At 42.1% G+C, this 18,831-nt stretch overlaps 1 protein-coding gene and 2 long non-coding RNA genes across 3 annotated transcripts in view; 2 read left to right on the plus strand and 1 right to left on the minus strand.

Annotated features, from left to right (window-relative positions):
* Positions 1-906: 906 nt before the first annotated feature.
* RBSN (rabenosyn, RAB effector) lies at positions 907-16,002 on the minus strand. The gene is made up of 11 exons (XM_075433025.1): positions 15,795-16,002; positions 13,066-13,209; positions 11,093-11,193; positions 10,401-10,446; positions 10,136-10,297; positions 9,030-9,271; positions 8,092-8,162; positions 6,464-6,550; positions 5,907-6,009; positions 5,402-5,476; positions 907-4,488 (listed from the first exon to the last, which is right to left on the minus strand). The coding sequence occupies exons 1-11, from the start codon at positions 15,955-15,957 to the stop codon at positions 3,352-3,354; spliced, it is 2,331 nt and encodes a 776-aa protein (XP_075289140.1). The 5' UTR covers positions 15,958-16,002; the 3' UTR covers positions 907-3,351.
* Positions 4,423-9,708, plus strand: LOC142362751 (uncharacterized). The gene is made up of 2 exons (XR_012765264.1): positions 4,423-4,505; positions 9,096-9,708. It is a non-coding gene; the product is annotated as an uncharacterized LOC142362751 (long non-coding RNA).
* A 698-nt stretch (positions 16,003-16,700) lies between the features above and the next one.
* The window catches only part of LOC142362753 (uncharacterized), a 61,830-nt gene continuing 59,699 nt past the window's right edge, over positions 16,701-18,831 (plus strand). The window contains exon 1 of the long non-coding RNA XR_012765265.1: positions 16,701-17,035. This is a non-coding gene — a long non-coding RNA (uncharacterized LOC142362753). The remainder of the gene's footprint in view (positions 17,036-18,831) is intronic.

Here is an 18,831-nt window from a genome sequence, read left to right on the forward strand (position 1 = left end):
TTGGTGCCAGTTTTACTAAGCATTACAGCCAACACTGCCTAAAAGAAAACAGAAGGAGGAAAACAGAATGACTAGAGCCTTCTTTCCAACTCATGGCTGCATGTATTGTGTTACGGCAAAAACCACACGGTATTTACTAGACTAGACTAAAAAGTTAATTTCTCTTAGAAGCAGTGCAGAATTCCACAATTTATAGAAGTGGTGTAAAAGCGTTGCTACTGATTTCCATCTTGTACTAACTGAAGACAGCCAAATCATAATATAACTTCAGGCTCAAACCACGTGCTGAATTTTCTTAGTTCAGTCACCACTCAGAAACAGTTAAAAATCTCGTAACTTTTGCAGTTCATACTGCAGCTCTGAGCAGCACTGATCAAGTCAATAATATTGGCAGTAAACGAGAACATGTAAGTTGGTATTTGAAAGATACACTTTATAATTATCGTTACTGTCCTTCAAAAAGAATTTAAAGCTACTCTTCAATTAAGACAATTTCATAAAGTCTTCCTTTAAAAAAAAAAACCTGTATAAAGGAGAACTGTGTCTAGATTTACCAAATTCCAGCAAATTCTAGCCAGTAAATTGATTATGCTTCAAAGTCCAGTGCTGCTATGTAACTCCACTCACCTCAAACACTTCTGCTCCCTGCACATGGTCAGAAAAGCCGCCTGAATCATCATGGCTTCTGCCTCACCAAATAATTACAATACACCTGTAACAGTATATAAACATATAATAGATTGTGCTGTATTGCTTGGGATTTGGTAACAGCACTTACCTTTAAGTCAGGCTTATATATGCAAGTTACTGTAGAACTGTATTTCAGCGTTTCTGCGCTAATGGTTGGATACAAAATTTCAGACCAATGCATGCATCCTATAAAAACTGTCAAGGACAAACACAGCACAAAATAAACATGTTGTTTTATTTTATCTCTGTTTACAAAGTTTCCATACAGAGTAGTGCATGCAATTTTAACAAAAGTCAATGCTACTTATTTATTGAGCTTTATGGTTAAGATGTCTTCATTCCGCTGTGCCTCGTGAGCCTCACAGCAGTCCAAATACCAGCATCTTCACTTTGGAGGTGACTTTAGTAGTATCAGTTGTCTAGTGTATCACATTTAACACCGACAGATATCAAGAGGTATGCTAGTCTGTTACCTGCTTGTAAAAATACATTCTTACATGTACGATAAGGATAGTTTAATTATTAGTGTATTAGACTGAAAACAGAAACAAGGCAGGATAGTCACAACAAGGAAAAAACACTTTTTAAATGTGAAAGCTGACGCCACTGAAACACGTTCATGTTTATATGAAAAAAAGCTTTGGGTTACAGTGCAGGGAGCAATCCTCTTGACTAGCAAACAAGTCTATCTCACAGAACTACTTTATACTCTTTCTGTTAAAACAAACCATTCCAGGGATTATGTTTAGGTATCTTAACATGTATTTTTTGCTGCCTCCATAAATCTGGTGCCACAGTTCACATGTTCTGTTGGTTTACAACATTTCAGAATCCTCTGCTTTTCATTTCACTTGGTGCAAAGTAACACCCAGGGACTCAATCAACTCTAATAAAACATGCCAGTAGAGAAACTTCATGCTCTTAAGACAACCTGTTCTGCGCACCTTTCAACTTCAGACTTAGGCTACAGTAGAAGAACATCAGCTGTCCTTAACTGGCTGCTCTACGTTGATCAGTTACTAGTGCTATTAAGTGAGGATATAGGTGGTTTGGTTTTTTTAAACAACAGTTCCACAAGTCCCTACCTCCACTTATTTACAGCAAAATAAAACTAGAGTTCCTGCTCTTTAGGTAGCGTAATTATTTGTGTTTCTAAAATATTATGCAATGCTTGGGTTACAGCTATGCTGGTATATATTATCAGAGACACAGTTAAAAGACAATGTCCCATTCCACAGAAGTTTACACTTCTGAGTAAGCCCACTATTTATTAGTGCTATACAGCGTGATCTGCCCAATTTTCCTCTATTTCAGCTTTAAAGAAATACACTCCTCCCCACCACCCTTTCAAACACATGCCTGATGATGCACCTCTGCCTTTGAAAGATAAAAATCAGAGCATCTCAGACTCCATCTTTTGCAAAGGTATAGGCTCACCTAACCCCGAAGTGATCCTACATTTCTGATACTGATCTTCAAAAGCCAGCTCTAAGCCCTCCATCACAGGTGCTGGCTGTCACCTAGTCATCCCCCAGACCACAGGATCCTAAGATCACTCCAGTTTGGAGCTTCTTATTTAAGACAGACATCTGATTCTCTTAACAACTTATCAGGAGAATCGAATATGAAAAAGAATTGCTATTTGGCACTATCGCAGCCACAGACTTCGTCTCCCAGCTTTCACAGATTTCCAGTTCAGTGGCACCTCACCTCTCCACTGTAAACACGATTTTTGTTCCTTGAATGCTACAAAAAGAGGGTTCCAGTCTCACAAATACAACAAACGGGATCACTCCGTCACCCAGAGAATTTAAAGGAATGTGTATATTCCATAAGATAATTAGGAATTGGAGGGTCACCCTTTATATTACAGTTTGAAATGGTGCTAGTCTGATGCTCTTTTTTCCCTGGAAATGAGTAGATATTTGTTCCCACACAAGCAGGTCTCTGAAGCCAGTATGGTGCGCTTTTGTGCTCAGAGCAAATGGGAAACTAAAAGTGATGGAAAGACAGCATCCAAATTTTACTTGAGAACTTTTATAAATACATTAAAAAGCTACTCATATTAAGATGAGTTATAAAGTTCTTCTCAGTCTTAAAATCCCTTTTACGTATTAGCATTGCACAAAATTGATCTGCAAGCCTGTATATTCTGCACCTCAAAGAATCACAGTAGCCTTTTAACAGCACTTTCTCATAACACCACTATGCAGTTAAGCTAGCCTATAACACCACCCCGTGTCATTATGAGAGGGTGCAGAAGTTTACCTCTCTTTAGTCCAAACCCCACCCGAAAGGGCAGTCCTGCAACAGAAAGGGGAAAAGATGACAACATCGCAACCATTTCCAAATCCTGGTTCTCTGTTAGCCCTTAACCACTTTGACCAAAATAAGCACATGATAAGACCAGTTAGCATTAAAAAGTGTGTTGTAACAAGTTATTCCAAAATTTCTTAGTATTAAGCGTTTGAGACCAGCAGCATACCTCAATAATGCTTTCTTCAAGACTAAGCAGTAGTGGAAATGCCTAACTGAAAGTGCATAAAAGTCAATTCACCCAGTTCCCTCTTGTGATCTGTACTCTTGTTTTATAAGTATCTGCTCTACCTTCCCATATTTAACAGTAGACTTAAATAGTTATTACACAGCCCTATTGCTACTTCAGCAGTTGGATTTCTCCTTCTGCTTTGCTAATGTGCGTTTCAATTCCTTCAAGTTCTCTGTCAGCACCTCCACCTCATCCATTCGTCCACTATGTTTGGCATCAAATATATAAGCTTTGATATTATCTATCTGTTGGAGCAGCAGCTCTTCCTCTATAGCCTCCTCTCCAGAGATTTCATTGCCGTCCTCCACTTCAAAGGGATTGGTAGAGGATCTCTCTTCAAATGGATTCCCAGAATTCCAACTGCCCCCAGGCTTTTGAAATGGATTTTCATCCTCTTCAAAAGGGTTTGAATTACTGCCAGGTGCTCCATTGGTTTGTTCATCCTCCTCCTCATTTTCAAATGGATTATATTCTTTTTTATCACTTTGCAGAGCTGTGTTAGAGAAAGAAACCATTGGGGAAGTGTCTTTGGCAAATGGGTTAGCAGGATCTTCCTCTGACTGAGGGGTATCTGCTTCATCTTCAAAGGGGTTTAGACAGGCTGTCTGATCTTGGTCTTTGTCACGCTGTGGGACATTCTGGGGTTTGAGTGTGAAGATCAAGTGCTCGTTAGCTGGCAGCTGCTCAACAGCAGGAGTTTCAAAACTTGGGTCCCCTTTGATCTGAGTAATATCCAAATCCAATGCATGTGCTGTCAGGTTCCAATTCTCTTTTGCAACTTCATGCTCATGTTGCTTGACTTCTCTGAAGTCTAAGGAGCATGTCCTTGAATGCTGAGACATGAATTTGTGGTGTTCTCTTTCCCACTCTTTTTCACGAAGGACCTGAAGTTCCTCCCTCTGCATCTCTTCCTCTTCTGCCTGTCTTTTAGAAAGCTCGATAGCTTTCAGAGTTTGTTGTTGATCATATTCATCCTGAAGCTGCCTCAGGTTCTCTTGCAACATATGGACCTCGTCTATCCTATTAGCTGCCTTTGCTTGCTTAATAAAGGATGTGATATTGTCAATCTGCTGAAGAAGTGGGTCTGCTATCTCACTCTCTCTTGATATGCTAGATGTAGGTAACCAGCCTTCAGATTTCCTGACTGTTCCTTTTTTCAGGTGAGTTGCATCACCATTAACTGCAGCTGCAGATCTGGAGACGAAGTCTTTCTGCTTTTCATCTTGTTTTCCACGTGTTTCAAGAGCCACCTAAAACAAAAAACATGGTAAGAGGACACCATGAGCTTGAAAAATTCCTTTCTAAATACCCATAGGTACAATAAGTCAGCTGATCTTAGACATTGCTGTCTATCACTGAACAGGATCAGCTGCATTTTTGGTTACTTTGCAGAAAATGCTTATTTGTGTAGTATTACTTAAACGCTTCCCTTCAGTTTGTGATGATATTGATCAAAATGCCATGACATCTGCCTCTACAAACTTGAGGGCAAGTAGGAGTAGTGACAGTGCTTCATACAGAGAAAAAAAATGCCTAATACAACTGTGCAAAGAGTGGTCTACATTGATTTGGACAGTAACCATATCACATCTGACTATGGCAGACATCTGTAATAGAGCATCAGTGTTAAAGGTCACTGATATCGTTAGTTTTTGGAGTGCAACGATTATTATTTCTCAACTTCAACCTCAATGTAAAGTTGGTTTAGTTTACAATTAGTAATGTTGTCCCTCCTAACTGAAAAAATCCTATCTCTTGGAAGAGCCATCCTTATTCTAATACATCCTTTTTCACCACCAAAAGACATCTCCAAATTCTACTTGTGCAAATGAACTCCAGAACACAATTCTGAAATCCACATATACTAACACACTTCATTTAGGGCTTGCTTTGCATGCACTGCAGCAGAAACAGCACGTGCAATCAAGTCACAGCTGCTGTCTAGAAGTATTGAGCTGCTCAGTACACACCTACTTGTGTTCTGGATAGAATACAATGACAGTGTTACATGAATCCATGAAAAAGCATATAGAATGATCTGCATAAAGAAATGAAAAACCGAAATCCAATGTTAAAGGCAACTATTCATACGCACACAGCTACTAGGTTTAACCCTTGAAGGAGGCCCTGATACAAGATGTAACAGATCTTAACCTGTCTTACCATATGCAGTCTTCTCTTCTTCAGTTCTTCATACTGATCTTTGGTTGGCAGGGACATTAGGCCAAGGAGTTTTTCCTGGCAAAAACAGAAGTCTTTACAGTGTTGCTTGCAGGCATTCAGCCAATTTTCAAGTATTTCAAAAGAGATACCACCCAACGGAACACCCCACAACCAAATAAAATGTACTTCTACACTGCAGTGACTGCTGCAAGTCTGAGCATGTCTTTGCTGCCATACCTATACTGCTAGCTAGGTTCACACCTCAGCAAGAGACAAAACCAAGATTCACATGTTCTCTTAGGTTGCTGAATTCAGTGCTGCTCTGACTACACTATCTGTATTCAATCTAGCACTTTTAAGGCTACCATAAGTCATTAGGGGAACTACAGAAAGTGTATAGAATTCAACCTCCTGTCAAAATAGTTTCAGACTACAGGGATTCCTGGCAAGGAAGAGAACACTATATGAAAATTTACATTCAGCTCGTAACATATGCTCCATTTACCTGAACAAAAAGTGTAGCTGAATATCTTATCATTCTCTGAAGTTGTAGTGTTTTAGGATGAGGTTGGGGATCTTCATGCAAGCCTAGACTCAAAATCTTCTTACTGAATCAAAACAAACATACAGCCTTGTCAGTTCAAGAACAAGGCCAGTGAAAATGCAACAGAAGGGGAGAGACACAATATTGGATGAAAATTTTCTGATGTTTTTAGGTAAACCATTTTGGCTATTACAAGTAATAACACATTTCTCTCCCACCTTCTTTTTTTTTTTTAAAAAACACAACCACAAAACAAAAACTGTGCCACTATGTTTCCTCTGTGCTTGGTTATTTCCACTGCAGAGGAATGCATGATTGGTAAGGCTAGTAAAGGAAACAGAGGAACAGCATCTACCTTTTCGTATGCTCTTTACAACTGAGCAGAAGAATTGATTATCCATATGAATAAGCAGGTATATGCTACACAAACATAGACACCACCAGTCACGCAAAACTACAGAGAAATCCTAACAGAAGGAGTTACACGGGGCGGGGGGGGGAGGGGAGGGTCTTTTTACCTTAAGGCATCTATAAATTCGTATACTTTTTGAATCTCCACCCTCAAGTCATTAGCATGTTCAAGATTGTAGGTTGTCTCCCCAGCACTAAGAAATAAATACAACTTTATTGTAAGTCATGCACCCAGCTAACAATACATACAACACTAGAAGTTCTCCCAAGATGACTAAGATTCAATAATGGTAAGAATAGCTAAAGGGGATAAATGATTTTATTTCCAGCTCATTTTGTTTAAAAACCCTTTCTTTGTGACAGAATTGGAAAATGACAATCTTGTGAATATGACCATTTCATAAAAGATCATTTTATTTATTATTTTATTATTATTTACTATTATAGAAGAAACTGTATTTTAACACAAGAATGCCACTCTACCAATAATATCTAAAATACACACATACTTAGCAATGTATCTGTTTTGTGTTTTTTCCCAGGTGACTGGGTGCAGAAAAAACATTGACTGATTGAATAAGTAACTATACCATTAAAGCATAACAGTTCTCTCTACTAACATTTGTCAGAAAACAAAAGCCTACAACCTCACATAGGTGTAATATTTAAGATGCTGGTAACCAACTGTCCACATGGGGACACAATCAATTATATGCTCTTTACTAGAATCTCACATTTATTAATAGAACAAATTAGGATTTAACGGGGAAGACTATTCACCAGTTTTAAACTTCCCTCTCCTTTTGTATCACAAATATAAAAGCTAAGGATCACTCTCTCAAAAGCAACTTCATATGATTCCAGTTTCTGGGACTCACAACTAGTCAGAAATCTTTAATTACATCAGCAAGAAGTCTGTTGTTTTCTGACAGGTGCTCCCATTATCCAGGGCATTCATATTTTTACTTCTCCCCAGTTGTCAAGCCACATAACACCGGTTCTCATGAAGTCATGACAAAAAGCAGTAATAGCTTAGCATGTTTTTCACCTTCTCTACTTCTTTCTTCCTTTTGGGAGGTGTGTCTTTACAAAAACAGCTTTGTTACAACGAATGACAGCCTAATTTTTCTACAACCATCAGATCTAAAGGACAGGTACAGAAATATTTGTTAACTTTTACTTCCCAAATAGACACGCTTCATAGTCTTACGACCAATGTGCGTATTTCTCTACTATACACCTTATCCACCGCAGCAAGCCAGCTAGATTTAGAACAACTGCCAGGTGAAGGTGGCTTGCTTTACACAAGAACAGATGAGAAGCTTTCAAACAATCCTTTGCTACTGGCACCTCTTGGAAGCCATACCATTACCAGGGCAGTAATACCCTACTTCAACTGTTTTGAAGAGGCTTATTTGCACAGCAACAATGGTAGCCTTGTACTTTCTTTTTGCAAAGATGACAGGTCAGAACACAACAGTGATGCCTCACCGGGAAGTGGCTTTAAAAAGAAAAATAAAAATCAGATTTCTTCTGTATGCAATGTCACCATTAATAATTAATTCAGTACTATTTTGTTTGAATAGCATCCAAAAGACAACAGATGATCTAACACTTGCTTTTTCTTGTAATTTACACTCTTGCAGCCTTAGCACACCACTTCCTTACTCCTTCCCACAATTCAGGGGAGGAAAGAGACATATATTGTTGAAGAAAATCAGCAAATGGGGCTTACTTTAATGATTCTGCCATCCTTATGTATTCTGGCGCCTTCTGGTCAACCTTCTCCATGCAGAGTCGGAGTTTCTTGTTTAAAAGAAAGCGTATTAAAACAGAACTTATATTAAAACACTAATGCAAGAGCATGCTGACAGAAACCTTTCACGCTGCCTGTGCACATTTAAAGTTAATCGTGATGAAAGCCATTTAACTATTCAGGATGACAAGAACCTCCAGTCATCTTCAGAGCACAGATGGCAGAGTCAAGAACAGAGAAAGACTCCCTGTACCCCTGCAAGATGAATTTTTAATTCACAAGCTGTTTTAAGGGATGACTTAGACAACTTCTAGCCTTTAATCTCTTCACAATGAGCACCAACAGAAACTCCCATTAACACTAACCTCAGGGGTTTGTGGACTCTACTGAGGAGATACCCGATGACTGTCAGTACCCGTTTTCAAAGCATATTTGAACACAATGTTCCAGCCATATGCTGTTGATTGATGTACATGGTTCAAAAAAGCATTTGCCCTAAGTGTGGGGACAAAGAGTGCTGACAACATCGACTCCTATAGTTCCAGTGCAGCCCGTCAACAAAGTGCACAGCATATCATTGGTTTAAACAAGTACTGTTCTGAGGAATCCCAGGTGACATAATTCACAATTTTAAGAGAGAGGCATCTTAGAACTATTAGTTACAGATGATGAGAATGAAGCTGTATCTTTAAGTGATATTTGAAGTTATTGTGGCATATAAATACTACACAGCAACTGGCTCCATTTCACCTGTATCTTTGTTACAAGGCATAAACACCCAACAGAGTCTATCCTAACACAATTGAGTATTCAGTCATGAAGTAAGAGCTTGGACATGAGATAACAAGCCAAAAGTCAAGTAGTGACAACTGCAGATATACACGCTGAGGATGTAAGCAGCAAAGAGTTTGATTTACCTCATAGAGTTTCACAATCTCTGGAGTGTATTCTTTCTCATCAATCTGTTGTTCTCTTTTCAACAGGGTATCTTTGCAGTGCCGACAACAACGGATTCGGTCATCATCTTTCTCATCCAGAACTGAGCTCACACTGCTTATGCTGCTAATGCTGCTGCGGCGGGAGCCATGGACGCTATTAGGTGAGGAGTTTGGGCTAGTATGAGAACCCAAAGCCTCTTTGCTGGCACTAGTGAGTTTGCCTAAAAATTATACACAAGGAATTTTACAGCCAACACATTTTACCCACACAAATGAACTGCACTTTAACAGAAACTTTACGTTCATATAATATTAGAATACCAAGCTGAAACAGTCTCCTGAAAGACATGCAAGGAATCCATGACAACCAAGACTGCAAGTCAGAATTTGGATCTTCACTGTAAATCTTGCTCCATTCTAAAAGCAGCTAGAGGGCATACTGTTGAGAACCACCTACTTTGCTTATGCCTAGAAGCACTCACGTTGGAGCTTGCATAGTTACAGAATAGTGTGTGTAAGAACAGGTATGTTAATGTTGTCCCTGTTTTGTGCTTGGACGCTCCACAAAGCACAGTTAATGTCACTTGTTTCCACAGAAAATACAGTCTCCTCTCCAATGGACTGGATGAGGAAATTAAAGTTTGAAGGGTCTCTTAAAGGCTTGTGGATGAATTTCCTTAATGTCAGCATTTGGACAACCACGGGCAAGACTGGAAATACTCACAACAGTTTTAAATGCACTTGGCAGTTATAATTCCTAAAGTTAACACCTTCATAGTTATGGTACTCAGTAGAATAAGACACTAAATATTAATTATATTTACTACTAGCATATACTACTACTTGTAGTAACTTTTTCAGTGTTATGTGACCCTTCCAAATTTGAAGAAGGAATGGAGAAATCATTCTTCTTATTCTGTTTCACAGACAAGTGTTTGCATGAAACCGAATGACACATTAACGACCACATTTTCCACGCAGGCAGAGTATTACCAGCAGCTTTTTTTCTAATGGCAAAAAGCCAGGATGCAGTTAGCACCTTGAGTGAGCTGAGAGGAGGAATTAACACCACGCACTGTACTTACTTGCCAAAGGAAGACTGACAAGTTCCATGCACTTCTTGCACATAATAGACCCACAAAGGCGGCAGTGGTGACGTCGGTTTCGAATATTGAACTTATTGCCACAGTCTGGGCAGAATGGAACGTCCTGATCACTGACCCAAGGCACAACAGACTTCTCTATAGCTGCGATCGGGCAAGAAGGGAGGGAGTACATACAACTCAAAACATTCATTCCTCAGATCGCTGAACTATAGGAGCAAATAGTCTGAGGTAAGCTCATACCAACCTCTTATTTTAGCTGACTCAGTGTTTGCTCTGTCAAATGATGTGAGCTGGTAGAAGACAAACAATACATTCAAGAAAATTGTACTTCAGCAAGAAAAAAACCCAACACAACCCAGCCCAACGAGAAAAAGAAAGCTGGCATTTTTAATAGATAGGAGTCTAAGCCTGTTTTACACCAGATTCCTGCAACTTTCCTATTTATTTCTAATGCCATATTCATACAAGTAGTGCTAAACAATGACTGCCAAACCTGCACAAATCAGAGCATTTTGGACATAATCCTTACAGCATCCAACATTACTCCATCTGAGCCAAAATGTAAGTATATAATTGGTAGATTTTGAAGAATGGGAAGCTGGAAGAATCATGACAAAAACATTAGGGAGAAATTTAGTAAAGTAAAAGATGGCGAGAATACACAGGAAAACAGATGGTTCTTGCAGCACATGGAAGTAGCACCTTCAGCTTGAAAACAGTGCATAGAAACAGAAATTATATCCACAGTACAGGGTCAGACCAAGCACAGTACTCAACGATAAAAAACGAAAACAGTAATGTGTGAAGACAGTCACAGTTTAGTACCCTTTCTAAAGTGCACTGCCAGATAAATGGGCACACTTCATACTAAAATATGATTTTTTAAAATCTAGGAAACATTCAGAGGGCTGGAATATTAAAAAGCAGCAGATTTACCTTTTCTAACCTGATTATTAACTTATTGACTTCAACTACATAGTGATCAATCCTGGCTGCTCGGTGTTTCTTGAAATCAGAAAGATGGCTTCTCATAGCACCTGGAGAGACAGCAGAAAGTTTTCATAGTAACCCAGGTGTTCTGTATGGATTTAAATGCATGTAAATGCCTCTTGAAAGACAGCTGTCACTTCTTTTCACTATTTACTTCTCATGTTCAAATTGAATTTTAAAGACACATTACAATTTCACAGTGCTATTCTAAATAAAACATGCAGGTTAAAGCCTAATCTCCAGGCTAGCAATGAACAGTGTTTTGCTTCTACTACAGAAAACAACAGGCACTCTGTTAAAAAGAACATCTGCAACAACACTTTTTTTCCCCCTCTTCATCCCTCAGTTACATCTGGCAAGCTATTATCAACTAGTAGTAGTCTCAAAACTGACTCCCTTTAGTTTCCTGGGTATATGTTGAACAAAGGGAAGATGCAGGTCCAGTGATTACTAGAGGTCTATGCAACAGTAATTTCCTTTTCAGACTTCTGATCCTCCTTCCACCTGTAAGGGTCTGAATCAAATCCTTGATGATAGTTCAGATTTACAGAAAACTGATCACTTAAGAAATGTACAATTCTTACTCGACAACATTGGGTTTAAGTTTTGATCCTCATCCTCTTCCCGTAAGATGAGCCACATATTAAAAATCAAAGTTACAGCCAAAATTGAAAAAAAAAAAAAAAACCAAACCCCACATCAAAAACCCCCACTTTCTTCTGACTGGTAGAACACAAAATCAGATGTTGCTTTTTGATAATACTTCTGTAAGTGTGAGAATCTCACTTCCTCATGCTAATGAAATAACAAAAAACCTCCAAAGCAGAATTCACAGAAATGGAAAGGCCCCTCCGAGTAACTGAATTCAGCCACTGCTTTGGAGACATCACACAGTCCCTTTCACAAAACCACCAAATCCCATCCTAAAATCCTGAAGTTCACCTTCTCCACTCTGATCAGAAAACAATTCTCACCTCTAACAATTCAGAAACCTTCTGCTAGTTCACTGCCTAAATTTCTTCTTAGCTGATACTTATACTATGATTGCTGCTGAAATAGTTACAAAGTCAAAAGTATAATAATCTACCGAACTCAGACTCTGCAGACCCAAAGAACTAAATCCTAGTCAGTCAGCAACATAGGGGAAACTTTCCCGGGATTCACCAGAGATAGTGCTGCTTCCTCCCACTGAAAATAACCGTAATATTTCAGTAATAGTAAGAGGCAACTTCCAGTAACAGCATTTGTAGCTACAGGCTCAGTCAACTTATCCTTGAAATTCTACAAACGTAGATTTATATTCAGAGGAGTGGGTTTGGGGGTTGGTTTTTTTTGGTTTGTGTTTCTTTGCTTGTTTGGATTTTTTAAAGTAAACCTCTTTTTAAATGAGATATGATCTACACCTCAAATCCAAAAAGAAAAGCTGAAAGTTTAAATGAATGGATAAGCTTTTTGTCAGACATGTAAACTAACAACTACTTTACGTGTAGCCCAAAAGCTGGATATTTTATATAGCTATAGCTTAATTATTAATTAGTGGATTATCTGTTTTGTAAAAAGCCGTAAGATGGTTGCAGAACACCTCAACAAAGCTAGACACAGAGATAAACACATATCCGGCAGGCCTCAACAGCTCAGGCACAACAACATGACAAACAGCTATCCTGTTCTCAAGGTTAGTTGGTGCACTGATTCTATACACTTATTTCCCCACCACCACCATTATCTGCATTTTCCCCACCACTCCACACAATGTAGACAGGCTGCATAAGATCAATATGCAAACCGTAACCTCATGCTACAGCTAATCAAATGCAACAGACACAATTCCATGCAACTCCAGCAATACTGTAGCACTTTCCCAATTAAGATTAAAAGAAAAGCCATCCCCACTGCACATCACTTTCTAGCTCTCCTACCTACTTCCTGGGGCTCCCACATATATGGATCTACTCCACCATAGCTGAATGACTCGTATCGTTCTTGAGATCCAGAATCAGTTCTGTCATCTCCTTCTCGTTTCAGCAATTTCCTCTTTGCTCTTTTGGCTTTCTGGACTAGATCTGAAAAAGATACCAAGTTATCAAACATGACAAGTAGCCACCAAATATTTGTCACATGAAACCAGTATGGAATATTTCTCATCTTTTAGCACAAGTCTTCTTCTATCATGATAAGTTTATAATCAACATGTTCTGTTTAGAACCAGAACGCGGTTCAGAGAATCACAGATGACAGGAAATGCTCTTTTGTTATCTGTCATAAAGTAGCACTAAGGTCCTAATGACAAAACAGTGGTTTTAGACACTCCATTCAGGGACTTCACTTCTTTAACTGTGAGACCTGTTTCACACCATTCTAGAACATCATACAGATAGTATCATAATTCTCTTAATTCCCAATGATTTTCTTAGGATTCAAGGATGTTCAACACTTTCTTTGTCTTGTTGTACAAACTAAGAATTTCAGTGTGCTTGTACACCTAAATAATTCCAAAAGTACTAAACAGCCCACTGCATTCTCTCGTATGAATGCTAGTGAGAGGAGGGCAGTCTCCTGTACCAAAAAAAAAACCCAAGACCAGGAACTTGAAACTTCAGAGCTTTTATTGGCCTTGTGGCCATGTTCCTCTCTGAATGCTAGCAGAAGTTGAGGGCACTACTTTTCTCGCCAAACACATTCAGTATCTTCTTGAACTAGATCTTTTACACACCAAGCTTTCTACCAAGCTGTTGGGAACCGTGAGTTAGCACATCTTTTCATATTTCTAACTTTCTTATTTAGTGTCCAAGACACTGGAACTTCCATCTTGACCTTACTGGAGTCTGTCTCGCCGAGCTTCAGCCACCAGGCCCCTCATGCAGACATCATACTTCCCAACAGTTTTTCAGCTGCAGAGGTTACCCTACCTCCCAAAATTACATAAACATACTTCTCAACAAAACTGTATCAGGTTGGCAAGGGCTTTGCTGTCACTGTAACATCATCTAAGAAGTAGGATTTCTCCTCCCCTCACCTACTTTCAAGCCAGCATAGCAAACGCCAGCTAGACACTGCAGCTTCTTAAGTGAAGTTGACACTATCTAAATAGGCAAAAAAAGGCACTCGGGCCTTTGGAAGTCTGACATACTCAAAAAGCAGCAGTGATGCCTCATGGCTTTGCCACAGATACAAAAGCTTTTCAAGCAGACTTCATAATCGTTTGTCATGAAGTCAAACTTAACCACCTCAGTGTGACTCAACTGAAGCAACAAGGTGATTTGTAAGCATTTCTGGAACTGCACAATTAGGATATGTGGAGTTCCGCACAGTCATGCAACCACTTGTGATGCACAGTTTGAACACCAGTCCCTAAACCAGGTAATTTAAATAGGCGATTCTGCTGGCCTTCCTTTGTCTAGAATGGACTTCACTGGATAGACCTTGACATGAATAACTAGGACAGAAAGTAAGCAGACAAAACCAACATCCTTTATACAAGAATACATATGAAAGACAGCCTGAGAAGTCACAGTATGCTATTTTAGATTAAAAGAACACTAAAGAGAGAACAAAACAAAATGCAGGTGTTTTGTATTAAAGAAAAGAAGTGTTTGGGAAATATTACCAACCCTAAGTTGTTGTTTTCTTTCCTCCTATCACAATGAAAACTGTATCATTGTTCTGGTTTAAATGCTCCACGTAAGCATCCGTGATTCAGCTATTACAGCACTGTACCCATGATGAGAACATGACCAGTCTACCTTCACTGTTCAAGAGCACAGTGCTAAAAACCAAGAAGTAGCCAGACTGATTGAAAGCAGCTTAAAGATTCATGGAATATTCAACTGCGCTACCCTTCAGTTAGGCTTGTTAAAACCACAAACATTTCACTGAGAAAACAGATTTTTTTAAATAATAATCATCAGTCTCAGGGGTAGCGGGTAGGGGGAAAGGGGATGGGGGGAATAATTCAAGACTGCCAAGCCAGTATCTCTAGTACAATAAAACAAAACCAGAAAGATTTTTGTAGGGAACACACAGAATTATTACCAGTTTTTGCACATTTTTCTCTCAATGTAAAATGACACTGTGTACACAAGGGGGGTTAAAAAAGGGAAATATTTTAGTTAAACAGAATTCAAAGGGATTTTTCAAACACCAGTAAAAGTTGGTAATCCATAGCACGACCCTGGGACACTCCCAGCACCTACCGCCAGCTCCACCACCCACATTCCATCTTTTCCTACTAACCACCCTGCTTACCTTTGCACTTCAGCTGCAACTATAGTTCTACCTACTGTCAAAACGAGGGATTAACTAACTGGTACCCAGCAAGGACCAGAGATTCCCTACATGCTGTAAGGTCTTCAAGTCATGCTTGGGAATTCACCTGGGTTACAGTACAAATCCGAGTCTTCAGGCCAGTAATAGACATCATGCATAAAATCAGACATTTGAGGAGCGACGCCTCTTAAATCCTACTTTCAGTCAGTAAATTCTAAAGCATCGGGAATAACGTAAAAGCTACGCCCTGGCGTCAGGCAATTCGCGGCAGAGCGGAACGCCGCGCCTCGCCGGTCGGTCACTCCCCGGGCACGCCCGCAGACCCCGCGGCTCGGCCCTACGGCGAGGCCGCCCGCGTCGGAAGCGCCGCCCGCGCCCTTACTTCGGAGCTGCCCCCTGACGTCTCTGTCCTCGCCCGAGTGCTCCTCCTCGTAGTGCGAGCGGAGCTGGTGGAAGGCCTGCAGATCCTTCAGGCACAGCGGGCACAGGAAGCCCTCCCTCACCTCCGCCGGCTCGCCGAAGGGCGCCGCGCAGCCCGCCGCCATGGCGCGCCCCCGCCGCCCGGCAGCGCGGGCTCCCGCCTCAGCGGCGCAGCAGCGCGGGGCACGGCCGCCTCGCGGGGACGCAGCGCGGGGCCGGGCGGCGCGGGAGCGGCATCGTCCTCGGCGGCTTCCTGAAAGAGACACGGGAGCGGCGTCGGGCTGGCGGCACGGCTTCGCCCCACGCCCTCGCTGGCTCCGCCGCGGCCCAGCGGGCGCCCACGCCGAGGGCCCGGGCGGGGCGGGGACCGCGTCCCGCCGCTCGGCATGCGGCAGGCGCTCGGCCGGCCGGTGCCGGGGGCAGAGAGGCCTGTGCGCGGCCCCACCCGGAAAGGGAACGCCGAGCCCCGACCGGCCCTGCCGGGGGGCGGGGCTGGCTGCGCAGCCGCAGGGAGGCAGCACGCGCGGGGCCCGTTGCCCCCCGCGCGGCCGGGGCGGGGGACACGCAGGGGAAGGGGGGGGGGCTTAGCGCTCGCGCCGACCGCCGGAGGAACGGCCGCTGGGGCCCCGCGCCCCGGCCCGTCCGGGCCGCCAGCCCCGAGGCGGGCGGCCGGGTCTCACCTCAGCGCCCGGGCAGGAGGTGCGCGTCTGGAACGGCAGGAACGCCGCGGCCCGCCGCCCTCCCAGACGCTCAACGTCCCGCCTGCCCGGGCGCGATAGACCCCGGCGGAGGGCGGGGCGAGCGCCGAGATATCGATGGGCGGGAAGGGTGGGGACAAGGAGGGCTCATCCGGGACTGGAGGGTGAGGCCAGGCCCAGCTAAGACGCGCGCGCTGCCAAGCGCAGAGCTATCGATGGAGGGGAGGCTCGCGGGCGGTGGCGGGGAGGAAGAGGAGGCGGAGAAAGAGGCCTGGGCCTGCTGTGAGGGAGGTGCCGTGGCCGCTCCCCTGTTTTCAGCCACCCTGGAACACGCTCGAATCATGGGGCCTGCTGGAGCGTCCCTTGGCTCGCCGGTGTGTGTGAGAGAGCGAGGTCGAGATCGTGGTGACAGAATCCTCTCAGGGGCAGGGAGGCTGGCCCCCTTCCTGGCCTCGCGCTGCTTCGGGACATCCCGCACAACGCTGACCTCCTCTGCTAGCTGCTGGTGGGTGTGTGCTTTGTATCCTTACTGCTGAGCGTGCTGGGAAGAGGACCGGCGTTGCTAACAGCAGGGAGTCTGATGTTCCCTTTTGTAGGCTGCCAAGTCATTCGAAAAGAAGCGTTCCAAAGCTGTAAACCACAGCACTGGATGACAGGCTACTCACTGAGCCGCAAATAGAATCCCGGAATCCCACTGCTGCTTGCCCTTGCCACCTGACAAATAGTTGTGTAAATCAATGGCAATAGCTTTTCAAGATCCCGTTTCTGATTCTAGCTCCTATTTAGTCCCAACTGGCAGAAATTTGTGCTGTCCCATATTCCCTAGTGTAAGGAGGACTTAATATGAGTGTGTAACCATACTTCTGATTCATCTGCTAGAATTACAGGCTTTTGGAGGCAGAGATTTTCTCATGTGACAATGCTATTTAAACTTCTGTCCATTAAAGGTGGATTTTCGCTGTTAATGTTCTGCACTTTTATACTTGAAATTAAGTCCTTTAAAACATTTTCAACAGGGATTGAGGAGGTGGGTGTGTTTTCCAAGGCATGAGTTATAACTAGATGCCCAGCCACTAGGGACTTCAAATCCCAGCTAAAGGATGTCAGGATGGTCCCAGATGGGATAAGCGATTAATCCACAAGCTGGTTTTAGTAGCCCTTCTAAATTTTGCTCTCATTCCTGCAATCTGGTCTTTGTGCGCTGTTACATGACCACTCTCAGCACCTTGTCACATCACCAAGGAATTTAATCTGATTTATTTATAGTTCCATCATCCAGCAAAAGTATAATGGGAAATCAAAGTCTTAAAACTGAACTGACTTAAGCATAGGAGTAAATTAATGTTATAAACAGTCAAACTCTGATTTTTTACATGTACAGTTTCCTGTTAAAAACCATTACAGTCTGATTTTCAAACCCATGCAGTCTTGATTACTTACGAATACACAAATAGGCAGCTGTGGAAATAATGTAGAACGCCAGTTACAGTCACCTTCCTATTCAGCATGCAAAACACAGACTCAATTTCTCTTTGATGTTAAAAACTGGTAAGAGATCTTACCACGCTGTAAAAGCTGCCCTGGTTGGGTACTCTCCCCGCAGTGCACTCAGGTAAATTATAAGCTGTTAAGTTGTTTTTAGAAGGTATGATTGATTGTTACCTCTTTAAAATTTATTTAATAAGTTAAGGGCCCATATTAACCCCAAGATCTTAAGCACCTGAAAATATTTTTAAGTGTTACCAGTTTCATTTTAAAACTTTAAAAGTCCTCAGCCTATAGGGACCAGAAGTGAAATTAGCAGTGTGTGTAATGAAGGACGGTACTTAAAGGATGAAAACGCAAAAATAGAAGTAACCATCTGACTTTTCGTACTGCTTTTGTCACATAAAAAGTATATTTCTGGCTGCTTCCAGACTTATCTGGAAGGATTTAACCACAGATGGAACAGACCTGCCAAGATGAGCTCAGTATGCTCAGTTCTGAGCTGGCAAAGCCACCTAGCATGCATATCTCATCAAAGCTCCTGGATTTTCTCATTGCATAGGCCTATATACCTAGGAGAGGGACTTTTTACAAGGGCATGTATTGATAGGACAAGGGGTAATAGCTTTAAACTGAAAGAGGGTAGATTTAGATTAGATATAAGGAAGAAATTCTGCACTCTGAGGGTGGTGAGGCCCTGGAACAGGTTATCCAGAGAAGCTGTGGCTGCCCCCTCCCTGGCAGTGTTCAAGGCCAGGTTGGATGGGGCTTTGAGCAGCCTGGTCTAGTGGAAGGTGTCCCTGCTCATGGCAGGGG

This window comes from Opisthocomus hoazin, chromosome 11, assembly GCF_030867145.1.
Source record: "Opisthocomus hoazin isolate bOpiHoa1 chromosome 11, bOpiHoa1.hap1, whole genome shotgun sequence".
NCBI classification, from domain to species: Eukaryota; Metazoa; Chordata; class Aves; order Opisthocomiformes; family Opisthocomidae; genus Opisthocomus; species Opisthocomus hoazin.